The 14924-nt window shown below is 44.8% G+C and overlaps 1 protein-coding gene and 1 long non-coding RNA gene across 9 annotated transcripts in view; both read right to left on the reverse strand.

The window, feature by feature from the left end:
- The window catches only part of MAF (MAF bZIP transcription factor), a 343782-nt gene extending 335015 nt beyond the window's left edge, over positions 1–8767 (reverse strand). For all 4 annotated transcript variants that reach the window (XM_032486828.1, XM_032486829.1, XM_032486827.1 and 1 more), the window contains exon 1: positions 6853–8767. In XM_032486828.1, the coding sequence (XP_032342719.1) occupies positions 6853–7973 (1121 nt within the window). In that variant the 5' untranslated portion in view covers positions 7974–8767. The remainder of the gene's footprint in view (positions 1–6852) is intronic.
- Positions 8768–13350: 4583 nt separating this feature from the next.
- The window catches only part of LOC116665824, a 132461-nt gene continuing 130887 nt past the window's right edge, over positions 13351–14924 (reverse strand). For all 5 annotated transcript variants that reach the window (XR_004322540.1, XR_004322539.1, XR_004322537.1 and 2 more), the window contains exons 12-13: positions 14242–14407; positions 13351–13484 (exon numbers count right to left, since the gene is read on the reverse strand). This is a non-coding gene — a long non-coding RNA (uncharacterized LOC116665824). The remainder of the gene's footprint in view (positions 13485–14241; positions 14408–14924) is intronic.

Consider the following 14924-nt stretch of genomic DNA (forward strand, 5'->3'; position numbering starts at 1 on the left):
TAAACAATAAAAACTGCCACGATGCCGTAAAACCTCTTGCGGTGACCGTAGAAATATTGGCATATCATGGCCAAATGGTGCCAAATGGTCCCAAATGTCACCATTGTAAAATTACAGATCAATATATTTATAAATGCCCCAAAGTTAAGGCATGAACAATATCCCCGGCTCTCTTAATTTGGGTTCAATCTCTAAAATCGTTTTCAGAAACGAAACACATGTGAACAGATAGGAAAGAAGCAGACAGCTGAACCTGGTTGGCACCTGGCAAACGTGGACCCTGGGTGCCTCTCGCCTTTGACGTCTTCCTCACTGTTCTCTCTGGCTTCCCTCATTTCTCACCTCCCATGGATGGCACAGGGAACAGAGAGCCCGGGGTTTTCCTACGCCTTCACACCGAGCAATTTGATTTGCTTTGTTTGTTGTTTTGTCCCTCTCTAAAGGGTAAAGATGTTCTCACATTGTTGCAGGACCATACTTCTTTATGCTCTGACAATCATGAGACAGTCTGGGAGACTGAAATTCTCTCACCCTGTCCCCTACCCCCGCTAGAGGAAAAAAAAATGCTACACAGAGCTGGGTTTGTTCACCAGTCAGGGTGGAGCCAGGCTTGGAGAGAATTCCCCTTTTCTGGGGCTGTTTGATGTCTCAATTTTTGAAGACTGATCTCAAAAGTGAGAAAAGCTGTGTTATCAGAAGGTGGGTGACAGCTCCTGCTCTGTTTTTAAACAAGTGCAAAAACAAACAAACACATCCGGATTCGGAGGGCTGGGTGCTGGACCACCTCCCTGATGGCTCCTGTCTGCCTAGCCTTGGACTTGGGACATCTTTTAAATGTTCAGGCTGGGCCAAGAGTGAGAACGAACTTTAGGTTTCTCTTATCTTCCTCTCAACAACGAGGAAGGCACTGACTCTGAATTATTCACCCAATATGCTGAGGAATAATCAGAATTGGTGAAAAGTGGAGCCTCCCTAAGGTAGATAGATCTTCCCTAAAAAAAAAACTAAGACATCTTTTCAAAGAAAAGGGACAATTTTTTTTTTTAATCAAATGAAGTAAAATCGCAGTGGGGAGCCTTGCAGATCATCGGTCTAAGGCAGGAGAATCCAGCTTCCTAGCCTCTCTTAGCAAATGTTTATGTAAGAAGGAAGGCCCCAGAGCTTGGCTGTGTGTTTCACTGGCACAGAAACCAGCTGGCTGAAGGTTGTCACTCACATATCTTAGTCTCCCAACCTGTCTCAGTTAGTCTTTAACTACCGACAGGCAAAAAATACAGATACCTGTGTGGCAAGCAGGTTTTAAATATATTGATTGGCCTAGAATATGGGGGAGGACATTTTATAAAGCCCAGGGTGTGTGAATACGGAAGTTGGCCTAAACCAAAAACAAAGACAACAACAAAAACCTTCCAACTACCCAACTCAGGAAACTTTGAATGTGTCCGAGGCCACTTCAATCACGTTAGCCCCAGACATGCCGGAAATTTGGCTACTGAGACAGCGGTGGCCCGTGTTTGCAAGGGTGGCTACCATTTGCACAGTGTTTGCTGAGTTTCGCATTAAACCTGGTGGTCTGGCCAGGGAAGTTCCTACTTCAGAACCAAAGTAGCTCGAATTGATGTTACTAAATAAAAACTACTGGGGTAAAGGCACAAGGCAGAAAAGATCAGGGCGTTAGAATCATGCATTCGGTAATAAACAGAGCATTTCTCATTAAACGGCCTGTCTTGAAGGAGCCCAGGCGGTTGGGGCACTGAGGCAGATAGATACGACATCTAGACATCCTTTCCTCACTGCGATCAGGAAGTGCAATCTCTGCCTGGTTGATATCAATCTATTACTGTGTCAGATACATTGTAAGAAATTATTACATGGTTTTTGAAAAAAAGGAAATATGGGAGGTGATTTTGTGGATGCCTGAGAGCAGAGGAGAAGGAAAAAAAAAAGCACACGGAGGAGTAGGGGTACGTAACTAACACTGGTTTCATTTACGGCTTTGTCTGATAAATGACCACGTTTGACATCACTGATAAATACAATACTATCCAGGGCCCAAGAGAAAACCAGGGTGCTTGGCTCTGCTAAGGCTTCTGCCCATGGCATCTGCTTGGGGAGGGGGAGTCAAATATTTTTTTCCTCTTAGTAAAATTATCTGCCAGAGAAACAATGAAGCATGAAGAAGTAGTATTTAGAGGGTGCATGCCTACGTATGCTTTAAAAATGCTAGCTGTTACCTTCTGGGACACCTTCCTTCCTATAAATTTTTTAAATTTCAGTGGATTTTTAAAAGCAATATTACAGGTTGAAAAGAATCACATTTATTTTGGTTTGGCACACTAGTCTGCTTTACTATGGGTCTGCACCTAGGACCCTCAGACAGGAGGTACAGTTAATTTGTATGGAAGTTATATATTTAATAGCCTGCATCTCAAACACAATCATTTATTTTTTAAAAAGGAAACTCAACAGTAGTCCTGGGCAAGGTGTTTTACGTGACTGTAGATAATTATAATTAATAATAATAATAATAATAATAATAATTTAAATGTACAGTTCTTACATAAATTTCACATAAATTTCATTCTGTGAATGCACTGATTAAGCACACACTGCTGGGGCTTCCAAATGTGGTGAATCCCACTGATGGCTCCAACTTGTGAGTGGGCTCAGTTCCGTATTTGGAATGAAAGGAATTTTAACACTATTTAGACAAAGACTCAAATGCAGTGTAAAAAGAAAATTAGATTTCCTTACATGATTTTTTTTTTTAATTTAGACACTTATTTGCAATAAGGGCACTTAGGCAGGATTTAGGATTTCTTTGTAAAAAAAAAAATATATATATATATATATAATATATATATATATATATTTATATTCACCACTCTCATTACCTGTCAAAGTTTTTAGTAATGGTTGTTCCTAAAAACACCTTTCATTAGGAGTTAACCTCTTAAAGCCAGCCACCAAAACCCTATTTTTGCTAACACCTCTCTACTTGGCTTTCTAATATTTGGGGACAAAACCTGCTTATTGTATTGAGCTGCCTTGTAAGATCCTATCAAAATGCTTCATTGTTGTAGCACAGTTTTTTTCTCCCAAGTGGCATTCCTCATGAGCTAACTGCAATAACTCCATTCTGAATGTCACTTTTATTTTGAGAATGTGTTTGCTTAAAATCTTTCATCGGATGCTGAGCATTTCTGCTTCTTCAGGGGTAGACTGCAAATCTCTTAGTTGGGATCAGACCAAAGGGAAAAAAAAAAAAGATCTCTCAAGCAGAGAACAGCAGCTAACTTCAGGCACATGGACATAGATTTACTATGAAAACTTTTGTTAAAGCAAAATGAAGTGTGGATTCAGGGGCCCTCTCCAAGCTGGCACAGAGACCAAGGTCAAAATGCAGTGGGTATCCACTGTCTTCGTGGTCTGTGAAAAACGGAAGGAAGGCTGATACCCTGGCCAGAACTCATCAGCGCCAAGCACAACCTGTTTTCCTCAAAATCAGGCCTTCGTTCAGAGTTGCAATATTATCTTTTTTTTTTTTTTGAATAGAAAATAAAACAAAAGTCATCGTGTTTGGCTGTATTTTCAAAACAGCGTTGGCTTTGTCTAACATTCTATTCACGTCCTAAGGGAAGCTGACTAAGAATGCAAACTGCGTGAATTTGTAACATTAGTTGCACGAATTTGTGTCATTTTAAAATAGGTCAATGCTGTTACTGAAGGTAGCTCAAGACTTTCCAAGTGATCTTTTAAGTCAGCCCCCACACACAGCCCGTGTTGGGGTAAATGCCAATAAATCAAAGCACAGCCGTTATTCCAACCAAGCATTATTTTTTGCATATATTTCAGGAGCTAAGGTGATCAGAAATCACCAACTTGTCTACGAGGACAAGCTCTCCGCTAAATATTCAGAGGGAAATAGCATTGAAGAACACAGTTTAAACCCAGATACATACTTGGACTCCTGTGAGAGGTGGATTTTTCTTTTTCCTACTTAAGACAAATGACCTTCAAAGTTAAAAAAAACAAACAAACAAACAACTTTGATTTGTCCAAAGCGTTGATGTGAAATCTTGTCAGGCCTTGCTAACAGGAAAATCATGGCGTGTAAGGGAGAAGGAAAAATAATCAATTCTAGCCAAAAGGCAAGAAGTGTTTATCTTTACCACCCAATGCATATGTGCCCAAGCCCCCTCCGCCAAAGCCTTAGGTGCCCGGCTCATTTCTCTCTAGATGGGCGAGCAGAGGGGTCAGAAACGCAGGGCGGTGCTGAGAAGGCCTTGCTCTTCCCTGGCTGGGATTTTTGTTTGTTTTCACTAGGGCAATGATGTCTCAACTTATTTGAAAACTGAAAACTTTGGGAGGGGTGCGGAGGATTTGGAGAGGTTGTAATTGACATTTCTCTTAAATATTCCTAATTATTAGAAGGGACTGGCCTCCTGCTTCACAAAACAGCCTCTGTTTCACTCTGAATGATGGCCTTCCTACTCCTCCATTAATCCTTCCTCTGGAGAAAAGGATGCCTTTTACACGTCTAATGCAGTGTTGGGCCCAGTTAAACTGTACACTAAGAAACTGAGTACAGAATCAAAAAAAAATGCAGTTTATTATTGTAGATTATTCTTCCTCTTGATATAACCAGAATTGAAAATGAAAGAAAAGCACATAGGAACATCACGCGTGGTTAGTTAGTAACTCAAGATATAAAACAATTTTGCACAGCAAAATATGTAAAAGAAAAGTAACTGACAAGATTTTTTTATATTTATTGTGGTAAGATTTACTTTTCATTTTGTTTTTAAAGACAGGATGTCAGTCCCTGAAAATAACATTTACTGATTATTGCCTTTAAAACTGTGGATTTTTTTTTAAGTTACAGAAAATCCAGTTCTGCACCACAATACAACTGTAAAAAAATCTGCATTATCTTAAAACTGTGCAGTAATGCCATTTTTATAACTGCATAAATTTTATTAGCGTTCTAAACAGTTTTGCAAATTTTTTTTGTATTATATGCTTGCAGGTTATATCTTAGTGCAATTCAGTCCCAAATACTTTAATTTTGAAAAAAAAAAACATACATTTTGAATGTAAAATACCCCTACAGATATAAACAGGGGTGTTTCCCCTCTTAATACTTTGGTTTTCAATACAGTCAGTGGTATAGCAAAGACTACACATACCCAACTTATATTTAAGTTGCAAGCACATGCTGTATAAGCTACTTTTTTTTAAACAGTCCCCTTGCAAACTCTACCCCCCCTTAACATCACAACAGTAAACAATTTAGTGCATCAATCTTTTAAAAAATCTACAGCTAAACAGACCTAACTCTTTCAAATTTATCTATAACATTCCTTTATCTGTAGCATACATTTTAACTGGGCTAACAGATTATAAAAACTAGAATTAAATTATATACTAGAAACCCATAGCATTCCACATTTGACAATGACCAAAAGCGCCAAAAAAAAAAATTAAAAAAATTAAAAAAAAATAAAACAAACCAAAAATAACGGGGCAGATTTTTTTTCAAAAATAAATTTTAGACTGCTTTCGGCAACAGCACAATTTTAGTCCCCCAAATGGGGTGTCATTCTTATTAAAAAGAAAACATTCAGAGTTCTTTAATGTTTGCCATGTTAAATTTTTAACCCATTCTGGCATCTTTGACAAGGAATGCCCTCAGTGCATTTACAATGGGAGGCTGAAGTTCTGAGTAACTCAAAGCAGTTTTGGAGCAGATGCAAACTTTCATGGGAAGAAGGCTCTAAGGTTGCACTTTTTTTGTTCTCAACTCAAGAAAGTCATGAGGCAATAAAACAAAAGTATGAAAGCCATGCCATAAGTCTTCGAATGTCCATTTCCAAGCCAAAAGGAAAAAAAAAAAGGAAAAATAATTATACCATACATGTCCAGCATGCAGGCTTTTTTTTTTATTAATATAATGTCTCTTTTCCATAAAGTCTTTGAAACAGTTATAGTTCATTGTTGCTAAGACAAAGTAGCAAGCATAATAATGCATGAGATGAGAATGAGTTTTTTAATGGCAGACTAAACTCTCAGATTTGGCATCATAAGGCCAAACTCGTAAGTCACACCCAGAAGGTTGATGCAGGCTTGATTGTGGCAGGTTCATGAGGTTTTTTTTTTTTCTCTATTTTAGCATAACAATGCTAAAAAACCCGATAGAACTCAGCGCGCTGCAAGTCTATAACATTTCACATTTTTTTTTCCTTTGCAAGCTCAATCTCATATGAAGAACTCAGGAGGAGGAAAAAAAACTTAGCTTTTTTTTTTTCTTTTATCTCAGAGAAGATGGGTGGAGAGGGAGTGAGGATGGAGGGTGGGGGAAAAAAAAGGCAACACAGCAAGCTCCAAAAAAGTCAAATTAAAAAAAATCCAAACAAAATAAAACACACACACAGAAAATGAATACCAGCTCATGAACTGAAGAAGAAAAAAATATGTGAATGATGCAGGCATCAAAGGTGAGCGTGAGGAACTCTGCTGAGATCTTTGAACATTGTGCAAGTGTGTGTGTGTGTGGGGGGTGTGTGTGTTAAAAAAAGCGAGCGAGTTATGGAGAATTTCAGATTGGCAATCCATGAGCCAGACAACCAGCCCCTCCCCAACTTAAAAACAGCCGCCGCCACCACCACCAACTCGGAGCAGGGTGTGTGTGTGTGTGTGCGCGCGTGCGGGGGGCAACGGGGGGGCAAGCTCGGTATGGGAGGGGGCGAGGTGGTGGCGAGCAAGGCTCTGGAATTGGCAAGCCCACACCCGAGTCGGACCCCCACGGAGCACTTATCAAGGTGGCTAGCTGGGATCGCGTGTCAGACTCACATGAAAAACTCGGGAGAGGACGGGTTGTCGCTGCTCGAACCGTTTTCTCGGAAGCCGCTGCTCACCAACTTCTCGTATTTCTCCTTGTACGCGTCCCTCTCGCGCACCAGCCTGGAGATCTCCTGCTTGAGGTGGTCGACCTGCTGCAGCAGCTGGTTCTTCTCGGACTCTAGGACGTGCCTCTGCTGCACCCTCTTGAAGCGGCAGGACTGGGCATAGCCGCGGTTTTTCAGGGTCCGCCTCTTCTGCTTCAGCCGGATCACCTCCTCCTTGCTGACCCCGCGCAGCTGCCGGTTCAGCTCGCGCACCGACATGGTCACCAGCTGCTCATCGGAGAAGCGGTCGTCGAAGTGCAGGCCGCCGGCGGCGTGGTGCGGGTGCAGGGCGCCCCCCGCCCCCGCCGCGCCCCCGCCGCCTCCGCCTCCGCCGCCGCCGCCGCCGCCCCCGGCGCTGGCCGGGCCGCCGCCGCCCGCGCCGCCCGCGCCACCGGCCGAGGCGGACGCGCTGCCCGCGGCGCCAGGCGCGCCGGCCGTCGGGTGGTGGTGGTGGCCGGCGGCGTGGTGGTGGTGGTGGTGGTGGTAGTGCGGCCCCGCGCCGCTCTGCGCCGCGGCCGCGGCGATCACGGCGGACACCACGGCGGCGGCGGGGCCCATCTCCTCGCCGCTGCCGCCCAGGGAGGCGCCGCCGCCGGCCCCGGCCGCCGAGGCCAGCTGCTGCGCTCCGCGCGCGTAGCCATCGAAGCCGCCCTGGAGCTGGTGGCTGTTGCTGATGAGCGCCTCGACCGCGTCCTCGGGGCTGAAGCCCAGCGCCTCGGGGTTCAGCTGCTGCGGGTAGCCGGTCATCCAGTAGTAGTCTTCCAGGTGCGCCTTCTGCTCGCTGCCCGAGCCCGGGCTGGGCGCCGAGAAGCTGGGGGAAGGGGGCACCGAGCTGCACGGCGTGCTCATGGGGGTGGAGGACAGCGAGCCCCCGGCGATGAGACGGCCGCACTGGCTGATGATGCGGTCGGTCTCCACCGGTTCCTTTTTCACTTCAAACTTCATCAGATCGAAGTCATTAACATATTCCATGGCCAGGGGACTGGTGGGCAGGTCGGAGTTGCTCATTGCCAGTTCTGATGCCATTCTCCTGCCGCCGCCGCCGCCGCCGCCGCCGCTCCGCCAAATGGGCTGCAGGAGAGGGGCCAGCGGGCTGTGCTGGGTGGCCAGCGGGTGAGCCAGCTTGCCGGGCTGGGGCGCTTCTAGCTCGCGCGGCGGTGGCTGGCCCGAAACCTCCGAGCGCGCACACACACCCCCGCCCTGCCCGCGCCCCCCGCGCCCGCCCTCCCTCCCCCCTGCTCACGCCAATGTGCTCGCTCGCTCGCCCCGGCCCCTCCTCGCCTGCTCGCCTCCTAGCGCGCCGAGCCGGCGGCTTCAGGCTCGGGAAGGTCCTCCGCGGGCTGCGGTGGCGGCGGCGGAGAAGCCGGAGGAGCCCGACCCGGTGCGCGGCGTCCCCCGCTCGCCGCTCCGCTGAGCGCTTTGCATAAGGAGGGCTCGCCTCGTCGGCCCGGGCTGCAGGCGGGGCGCGCGCGGCGGCCGCTCGGGGCTGGAGGCGCGGCGGGCGGCTGTCCGGGCCTTGGCACGGGGGAGTTAACACTTCATGCTTCTCGCCTCCTCTTCTGCCTGGCTCTTTTTATTTTTTTCTTTCCTCTCTCTCTCCCTCGCGCTCTTCCTCCCTCCGTGCAAAGTGCAAGACAGAGGTGCAGCCCGGCTGGAGGAAAGGGAGGGGGGAGTTGAGTTCTTTCTTGCCTTTTTTTTTAAAGCAAAATAGCGAAGTCCTGGGGAAAGGCGAGGCGGAGAGCAAAAGGGGGGAGGTCGAGCCGACGAGCAGCCCGAGCTACAGCTCGAAGATGAAAAAAAGATTTTAAAGCCTCTGATCCAGCAAGAAGAGTTTAAAGCAATTGCTGAATTTTATAGCACTTGTGACGTCAGGCCCAAATGGGAAATTGACTGGTACTCCGGACCAATGGGAGGAGGCAAGAGAGGCCGCGATTAGCATAATAGTATGGAAACAAGGAAACTTTTCGGAGCTGTCAATCAGGGCCCAATCAGCTGACTGTCAGCTGGGACGGGCTGGCTTAACCCTTCCAGCGCCGCAGCGTCCTCCGGAGGTTGCAAAGCCTGGCGCAAAGTTTGGCGCAAGACGGGAACTTGTTTTCCAGAGGGGGTGCAGGAAACTGTGTGGACCGGCAGGACGGTTTGCTTTACTTCGGAGCGCGAGAGAAACCTGCCTTATGGAGCCCCAGCTCGCCCCCGACTCACTCGGCGGGAATTGGCCTGCTCCCCTTCCCCTGCCTGACCCCCAACCCCTGGTCGTGAATTCGACGGGCAGTTTTTCCTCCTTGCTCCACCTTCAGCACCAAGCTTTCCGCCCCGGGGACCTTACTTCCCCGAGCCTGGCAGCGCCCCGGAGCTCAAACTTGGTCCAAACTCTTTGTCCCTCTCCCCAGTGCCCGCGCGCAGGGGTGCAGTGTCTCTTTTGCGCGCAGGACATCTCCCAGCCGCGCGCCTGCCGGGGCAGTTCGGAGTCGGCGGAGAGAGCCCGTTTTATCATCCTCTTTTAAAGGAGGTGAAATAAGTTGTTCAGGGGCCATTCCGCTCGGGGGTTGGCTGCCCGCTGGCATCGCGTGCCCTTGGGGGGAGCAAACGCCTACGCGAGTAAACTCCGGGAAAGCTCAGAGTCAGGTCAGCCCGGCTCACCCGCTGGCTTCCGACCCTGGCCCGAGTTTGGCCTTTCAGAGCCATCTCGCTTTCTCTGTCTCTCTGTCTCTTTCTCTGCCTCTCACACACACACTCACCCACCCTTTGCTGAAATCTGACTCCTGCTTATCAGGGTCCCGCGCGCCCTTTGCACTTTTACGTTTCACTTAATTATTTCAGACTTGATCGTGGCGAGGAACAAGGTGGGGGGGGGGTGGGGAACAACACCCCAGCCTTCACCAGCTCCCCTCGAAGGGTTAAATTTTAAACCGCAGCTTCTCGGATGGGCCCGGAAACTCAGAGTGGGGGTGGGGTGGGGGGCTGCTTCTCCCCCTCTGGGTTGCAGAGATTACTAACTATTCAGTTTTCTTGACCGATTCTTCTAAAGCTTATGCAAAAAAGAAAAAAGGAAAGAAAGAAAAAGAAAAGAAAAAAAGAAAACCGACAACTCTGTTTCTAAGATTTTAAAGCGATAGGCCAGTCGGAGAAGCCGAGATTTATTTGGGAAAAAGCAAGAGTGCGCGAAGCCGACCCAGCGTTTGGAAGACCAGCCCGCCTGATTGGATGTTGGACGGTTGATTCCTCGGATTAATGAAATGCATTTGGTGTTAATCATATTTATTTTATTTTATGGGAGGGGGAGACGCTAGGAGGGTGCATTAAAAAAAAAAAAAAACTCAGAAAAGCCTGCAAAACGATCGAAGAGTGAAAACTATTGTTGGACCGAGTTGGTTTTTACCTCAACAGCGCCACCTTTCGGCAAAGGTCAGTTGAAATTGATCCGTGTCCAGTTTTGTTGATGAAATGAAAAGAAGCTGCTTTCCCAAGGTGGGAGGAGGAAAGAGGCACAGAAAGTTAGTTTGACTGCAGTGGGAGAACCCGACCTGGTTAGGAAAGGGGCTGAAGACAGTGCTGGCAGGTGCGGGAATCATTTTTTCCCTGCTATGCCCCTTAACTGTGGATAAAGAGGCCAGGAGACACAGAAGCCTTCTGAGTGTAATTCTGGCTGAGAGACTTCTGCAAGAGGATCCCATGCAACAAATAGGGCCCCAAACCCTTTAAAAGTGCCAGGATGGATTTTCAACGGGCTTTACGGCAATATCAATAGAATTAAAGTTACTTGTAATTCAGTGACAAATGAGATGTCTCTATTAAGTAATATTAAGTGCAGTGCTATAAAGTTGTTTATCTGAAAAGTAATTCTCAGAAAACCTGACTTCTGACACTTAGTCATATATTAAGCCAGCTTCTTGAACATTGCACTTCAGAAGGCTCTCACCCACCGGACAGCATAGTTTACTATTTATAACGAGACCTTAGGTGTCACTCATTGGCTTCAGACACCAGATTAGACTTGTGTTAATTTCTCTCATTGCTGGCAACCCTGGGCTTCAGCAAACCCGGGTATCCCTAATGAGACTCCCCAGAAGGTTTGTAGGCACATCATTACCCGAAAAGGCCAGCAGTGTTGGTATTTTCCAGAAAAGCACTTTTTCTTTTCATCATTACTGCAGAGGAGCTGTGTTTATAAGGGTAGTTTTGGTTTTATGGGAGTATTTTGTTGGGATGGAATGAGGTATGTCTATTACCAGTTTGGGGAAGAAAGAGTGAAGAGTATGTCAATATTTATGCAACCTAACATAGAATTCCTTTGCTTTCCTCCACTCAAACGGTATTTTACCTAGTAATGAAGTTAAGGGATTACAGTTTATGCATCCAGAGGAAAATTTACTGCTTAAATTACATAAACATATTATGTCATTGAGCCTGGCCTATCGCAACACTTTTCTAAGTCTCTTTTAATCATTAGCCACAAATGCCCACAGTTTATATTTTTCATGTAAAATATGAATTTCAGTGCATCTAGGAAGAATTAATTTTTGTTTGTTTATGAGAATTGTTTTTTCTTTAATCCTTTTGCACCACATTTTTGGTAAAAGCTGTGAGATATGATCCCTGCCTGTCATGAAAGAATTTTTGGTCAGGAACACTGAAACTGCTACATTTATAAATAAACAACATGTATAAACAAAGTTCACTAAGGATGAAGACCACGAGATATAGCTTCACGGTCGTGTACCTAATTATTGCAATTATGTATCATTTCTAGAAATTAAATGCCCATGTTTGGGCAGCTAAATGTATTATTATCTGCACATTTTTTATGGTTTATTTTTGTACACTGCAGTCAAGCCAGGGTATTTTTCTTTCTCTTATTGCAGAGTCTTTTATAGTCTCCCATTTTCTCTTGGAAAAAAAAAAAGGGATCTGAATTATTTTTTTCTTGTGTGGCAGGGGTGCTCTCAAGCTTATAACTTAATTCTCATTTTTGTCCTTTCTACTTTATTATTTAGTGATTCACAGGGGTGTCTAAACATTTACAGTTCTCTGTTAGCGCATTTCTCTTATAACAATTGAGCTCTCTCATTTTAATTAGTACTATTCAGGTTTTTGAGCCTCTGCAATTACAGCAGGCCACATTTCTTTAGATTTCTTTGCTAACATTGTTTGTTTCACTTCTATCCAAGCCAATCTAATCCAAATACAATAAGAACTGTGTTTTCTTACTGCTTAATATCCTCTTGCTATATATACTCCAGTAATCTCTGTAGAACAATATAGAGTAATTTAGAAACCATGCGTTTGTCATTACTGACCAATTCAAACCAGTAGCATTAAAGTTTCTGAAAGCAGTGACTATTTAGAGAAGAATTTGGCGGGAGAGGGGAGGGCATGGGTCGGATCACGTAGAAGATTGTGAAACTGTAATATCAAAAACACAATTACAGTCTCATGTCAGTACATACATAACTTCATGCAAAAAACATTTTCTAAAAACTCTGTTTATGTCCAAATTACAATGATTAAAAGCTAAAAATCACACTGTTTTCCTGATTGTGAGTTTCAGCAACTCAAGTATATCATGTTGGAATCAGACATATATAATCTGGAAAGAACAAGATGCATCAAGTGGAGTGTCTGAACTCTTTGTTTATCCAGGAGCTGATTTTATGGTGCAGAACTAACCAGGGTCCACTGAATTTCACTATGAACCCAACCGAATCGATTTGAGAAAAGAGTTGTTCAGAGTAACTGAACGATGTTTCCAGCCATCGTGTCAGAGAAATCCTTTTAACAGTCTTTAGTTAGCAGGGCAAGTAAATCACAAATCACTGTTAGCAGATTCATGGAAGAAAATTAATAGAATCAGACGAGATAATCTGATAAGGGTAAAATTGCTGAGGAAACAGTCTTGCCTCATATTGGAGAATGAGACAACAGTCTGATTACTAGGAGTCGTGAATAGGTGAATTATGTGCTAAATAATCATCAGAGTAAATCAGCATTTATTAATTCTTTTCTCTTTAAGCAATTCACAGTTGTAAGTTAAAGCCGCTCTCTCTTTGAAGACACATCTTTTATAATTTTTATTAGAGGTAATTTATTATTTGCATTACCTGTATTTACTTCATAATTGAACATTTTGCATTCAAATTTATGTAATGCATTATGCTTGAGAATATATTTCTGCCTGATTAGCATAAATAGTCACTTACCTCATGAATTACTAACAAAGTTTATCTTAAAATATAGGTTTTTTTATTAAGTGGAACACAAACATATGTACAATAAATTCTGATTTTCTGGTGCAGTTGGAAAACGACTCACATTTGGTTTCAGGGAAGCCAGGCTATAAGGAGAGGGGAGTAATCAGGCGGAGAAAGTGAAATACGGACAAATGAGTTTGGGAGGTTCCTTTCTCGGGGAAGGTATCCTTTTGATGGGGGGTGGGTATGCCTGGGGGTGGAGGAGAGGGAAAGGGGCAGAAGAAAGCTCTGGGCTCTTCACTCACAATTTAGATTGCTTACTGGGTGATCTTGATGTGGAAAGTGGATTCTGAAAACAAACAAACAAACAAAAAAAACCCTGTAAGCTATCATCTGTGCTTCTGTGAAGGACCATGATAGCAAGTGCATCTCATTGCCAGAGTGTGGGGTCTTGATGATTTCATGTTTGTTTCGTTTGTGTGTGTGTGTGTGTGTCTGTGTGTGTGTGTGTGTGTGCACGCACGCACATCAGGCTCCCAAAGAGTTCTACCTTCGAACACAATGCACATCATTTAATAAAATACTTGTTTGTTTTGCACAAGAGACGTGAAAAACCCAGATGTTTTCTCAAGTGAGAATTCCTGGGACGGCCTCCCAAAGTTTACTCCAGCTCTCCTCCCTCTCCTCACCCGACAAAGACATCCAGTATGGCCTGGCAGACAGGAGGTGTTTAATAAATCGCTTTGTGCATACACGAACATTTGAATGGAAGGCCTTCTCTGGGGTTTAGGCAATAGATAGGAATCTAAAATGATGAGGTCTCTTTCCCTACTCTGGCCATTCCAGATCAACAGATTTCCATGCTAGTCTTTTTTTTTTTTTCCCCTTCTTTCCTTTTTTCAGGACATAGCCCTCTTCCTAGATTCTTCTTTTCCTTCAATTAGGAACCGCTGGCAATTCACTATTTCATTGTTGTCTTTTTTGATCGTATTCACAGCTACACGGAGAAGGGAATGTGTCTTGAAACCACTCAACCCTTCAAAGATTTACTGTGAGGAAATCAGAACCGATAAAAAAAAAGTAAAAGCAGAAATAAAAAAACGGACCTGATATTGGGACAGTGTTTGCTCATACTGGGTCTTCCCTGCAGGATGGCTCCAAGGACAGGCTGGTGGTGGTGCTGGCTCTGTAGTTTTGGTCACTCTCCTTCCTCCCCCTGGGTGTGGGGTGATGCTGAGGTCCTGTTCCAGAGGCACTGAGCAGCCGTTCGACCTGGGAGATGGAAAAACAGATCAGACTTAAATCCTTGTGTGATGACCGGAGGACTAGGTCGATGCAGACAATTTCTGAATCTGTGTGTTTGTGAATTTGTTTGGCTGGGCCTGAGAGAAGGGATCCCTCGTGGCCCTGTTTTATATCTCCATTCTTGGTTGCATAATGGGCTTTCCTGAGCTTTCTCACGTGTTGTTCTGTTCACTGAAAACACCAAACATGCCTGGGTGATACCCTCACGGCATCATCTATCGTGATAGCGTTCCTGGTTGGACAAAGAACAGAGAACTGGGCTAAATCACCCTCCTCACCCCGTAAAAGTTAAAGTCAGATTTATACACCTTTTGCCAGTATTTTGAGCTAGTAATTTTATAACAAGGATTCATGCTGTTTGTTGAATATAAACATTTGAACAAGACAGAAATAGGAGGCTATCAAACAAAAGAACCACGATTCCTCTTCTCCACCTCCATCCCCTAATTGTAATCTCAGGTGTTACCACGCATAATAATCGGGG

Source organism: Camelus ferus, chromosome 9, assembly GCF_009834535.1.
Source record: "Camelus ferus isolate YT-003-E chromosome 9, BCGSAC_Cfer_1.0, whole genome shotgun sequence".
NCBI classification, from domain to species: domain Eukaryota; kingdom Metazoa; phylum Chordata; class Mammalia; order Artiodactyla; family Camelidae; genus Camelus; species Camelus ferus.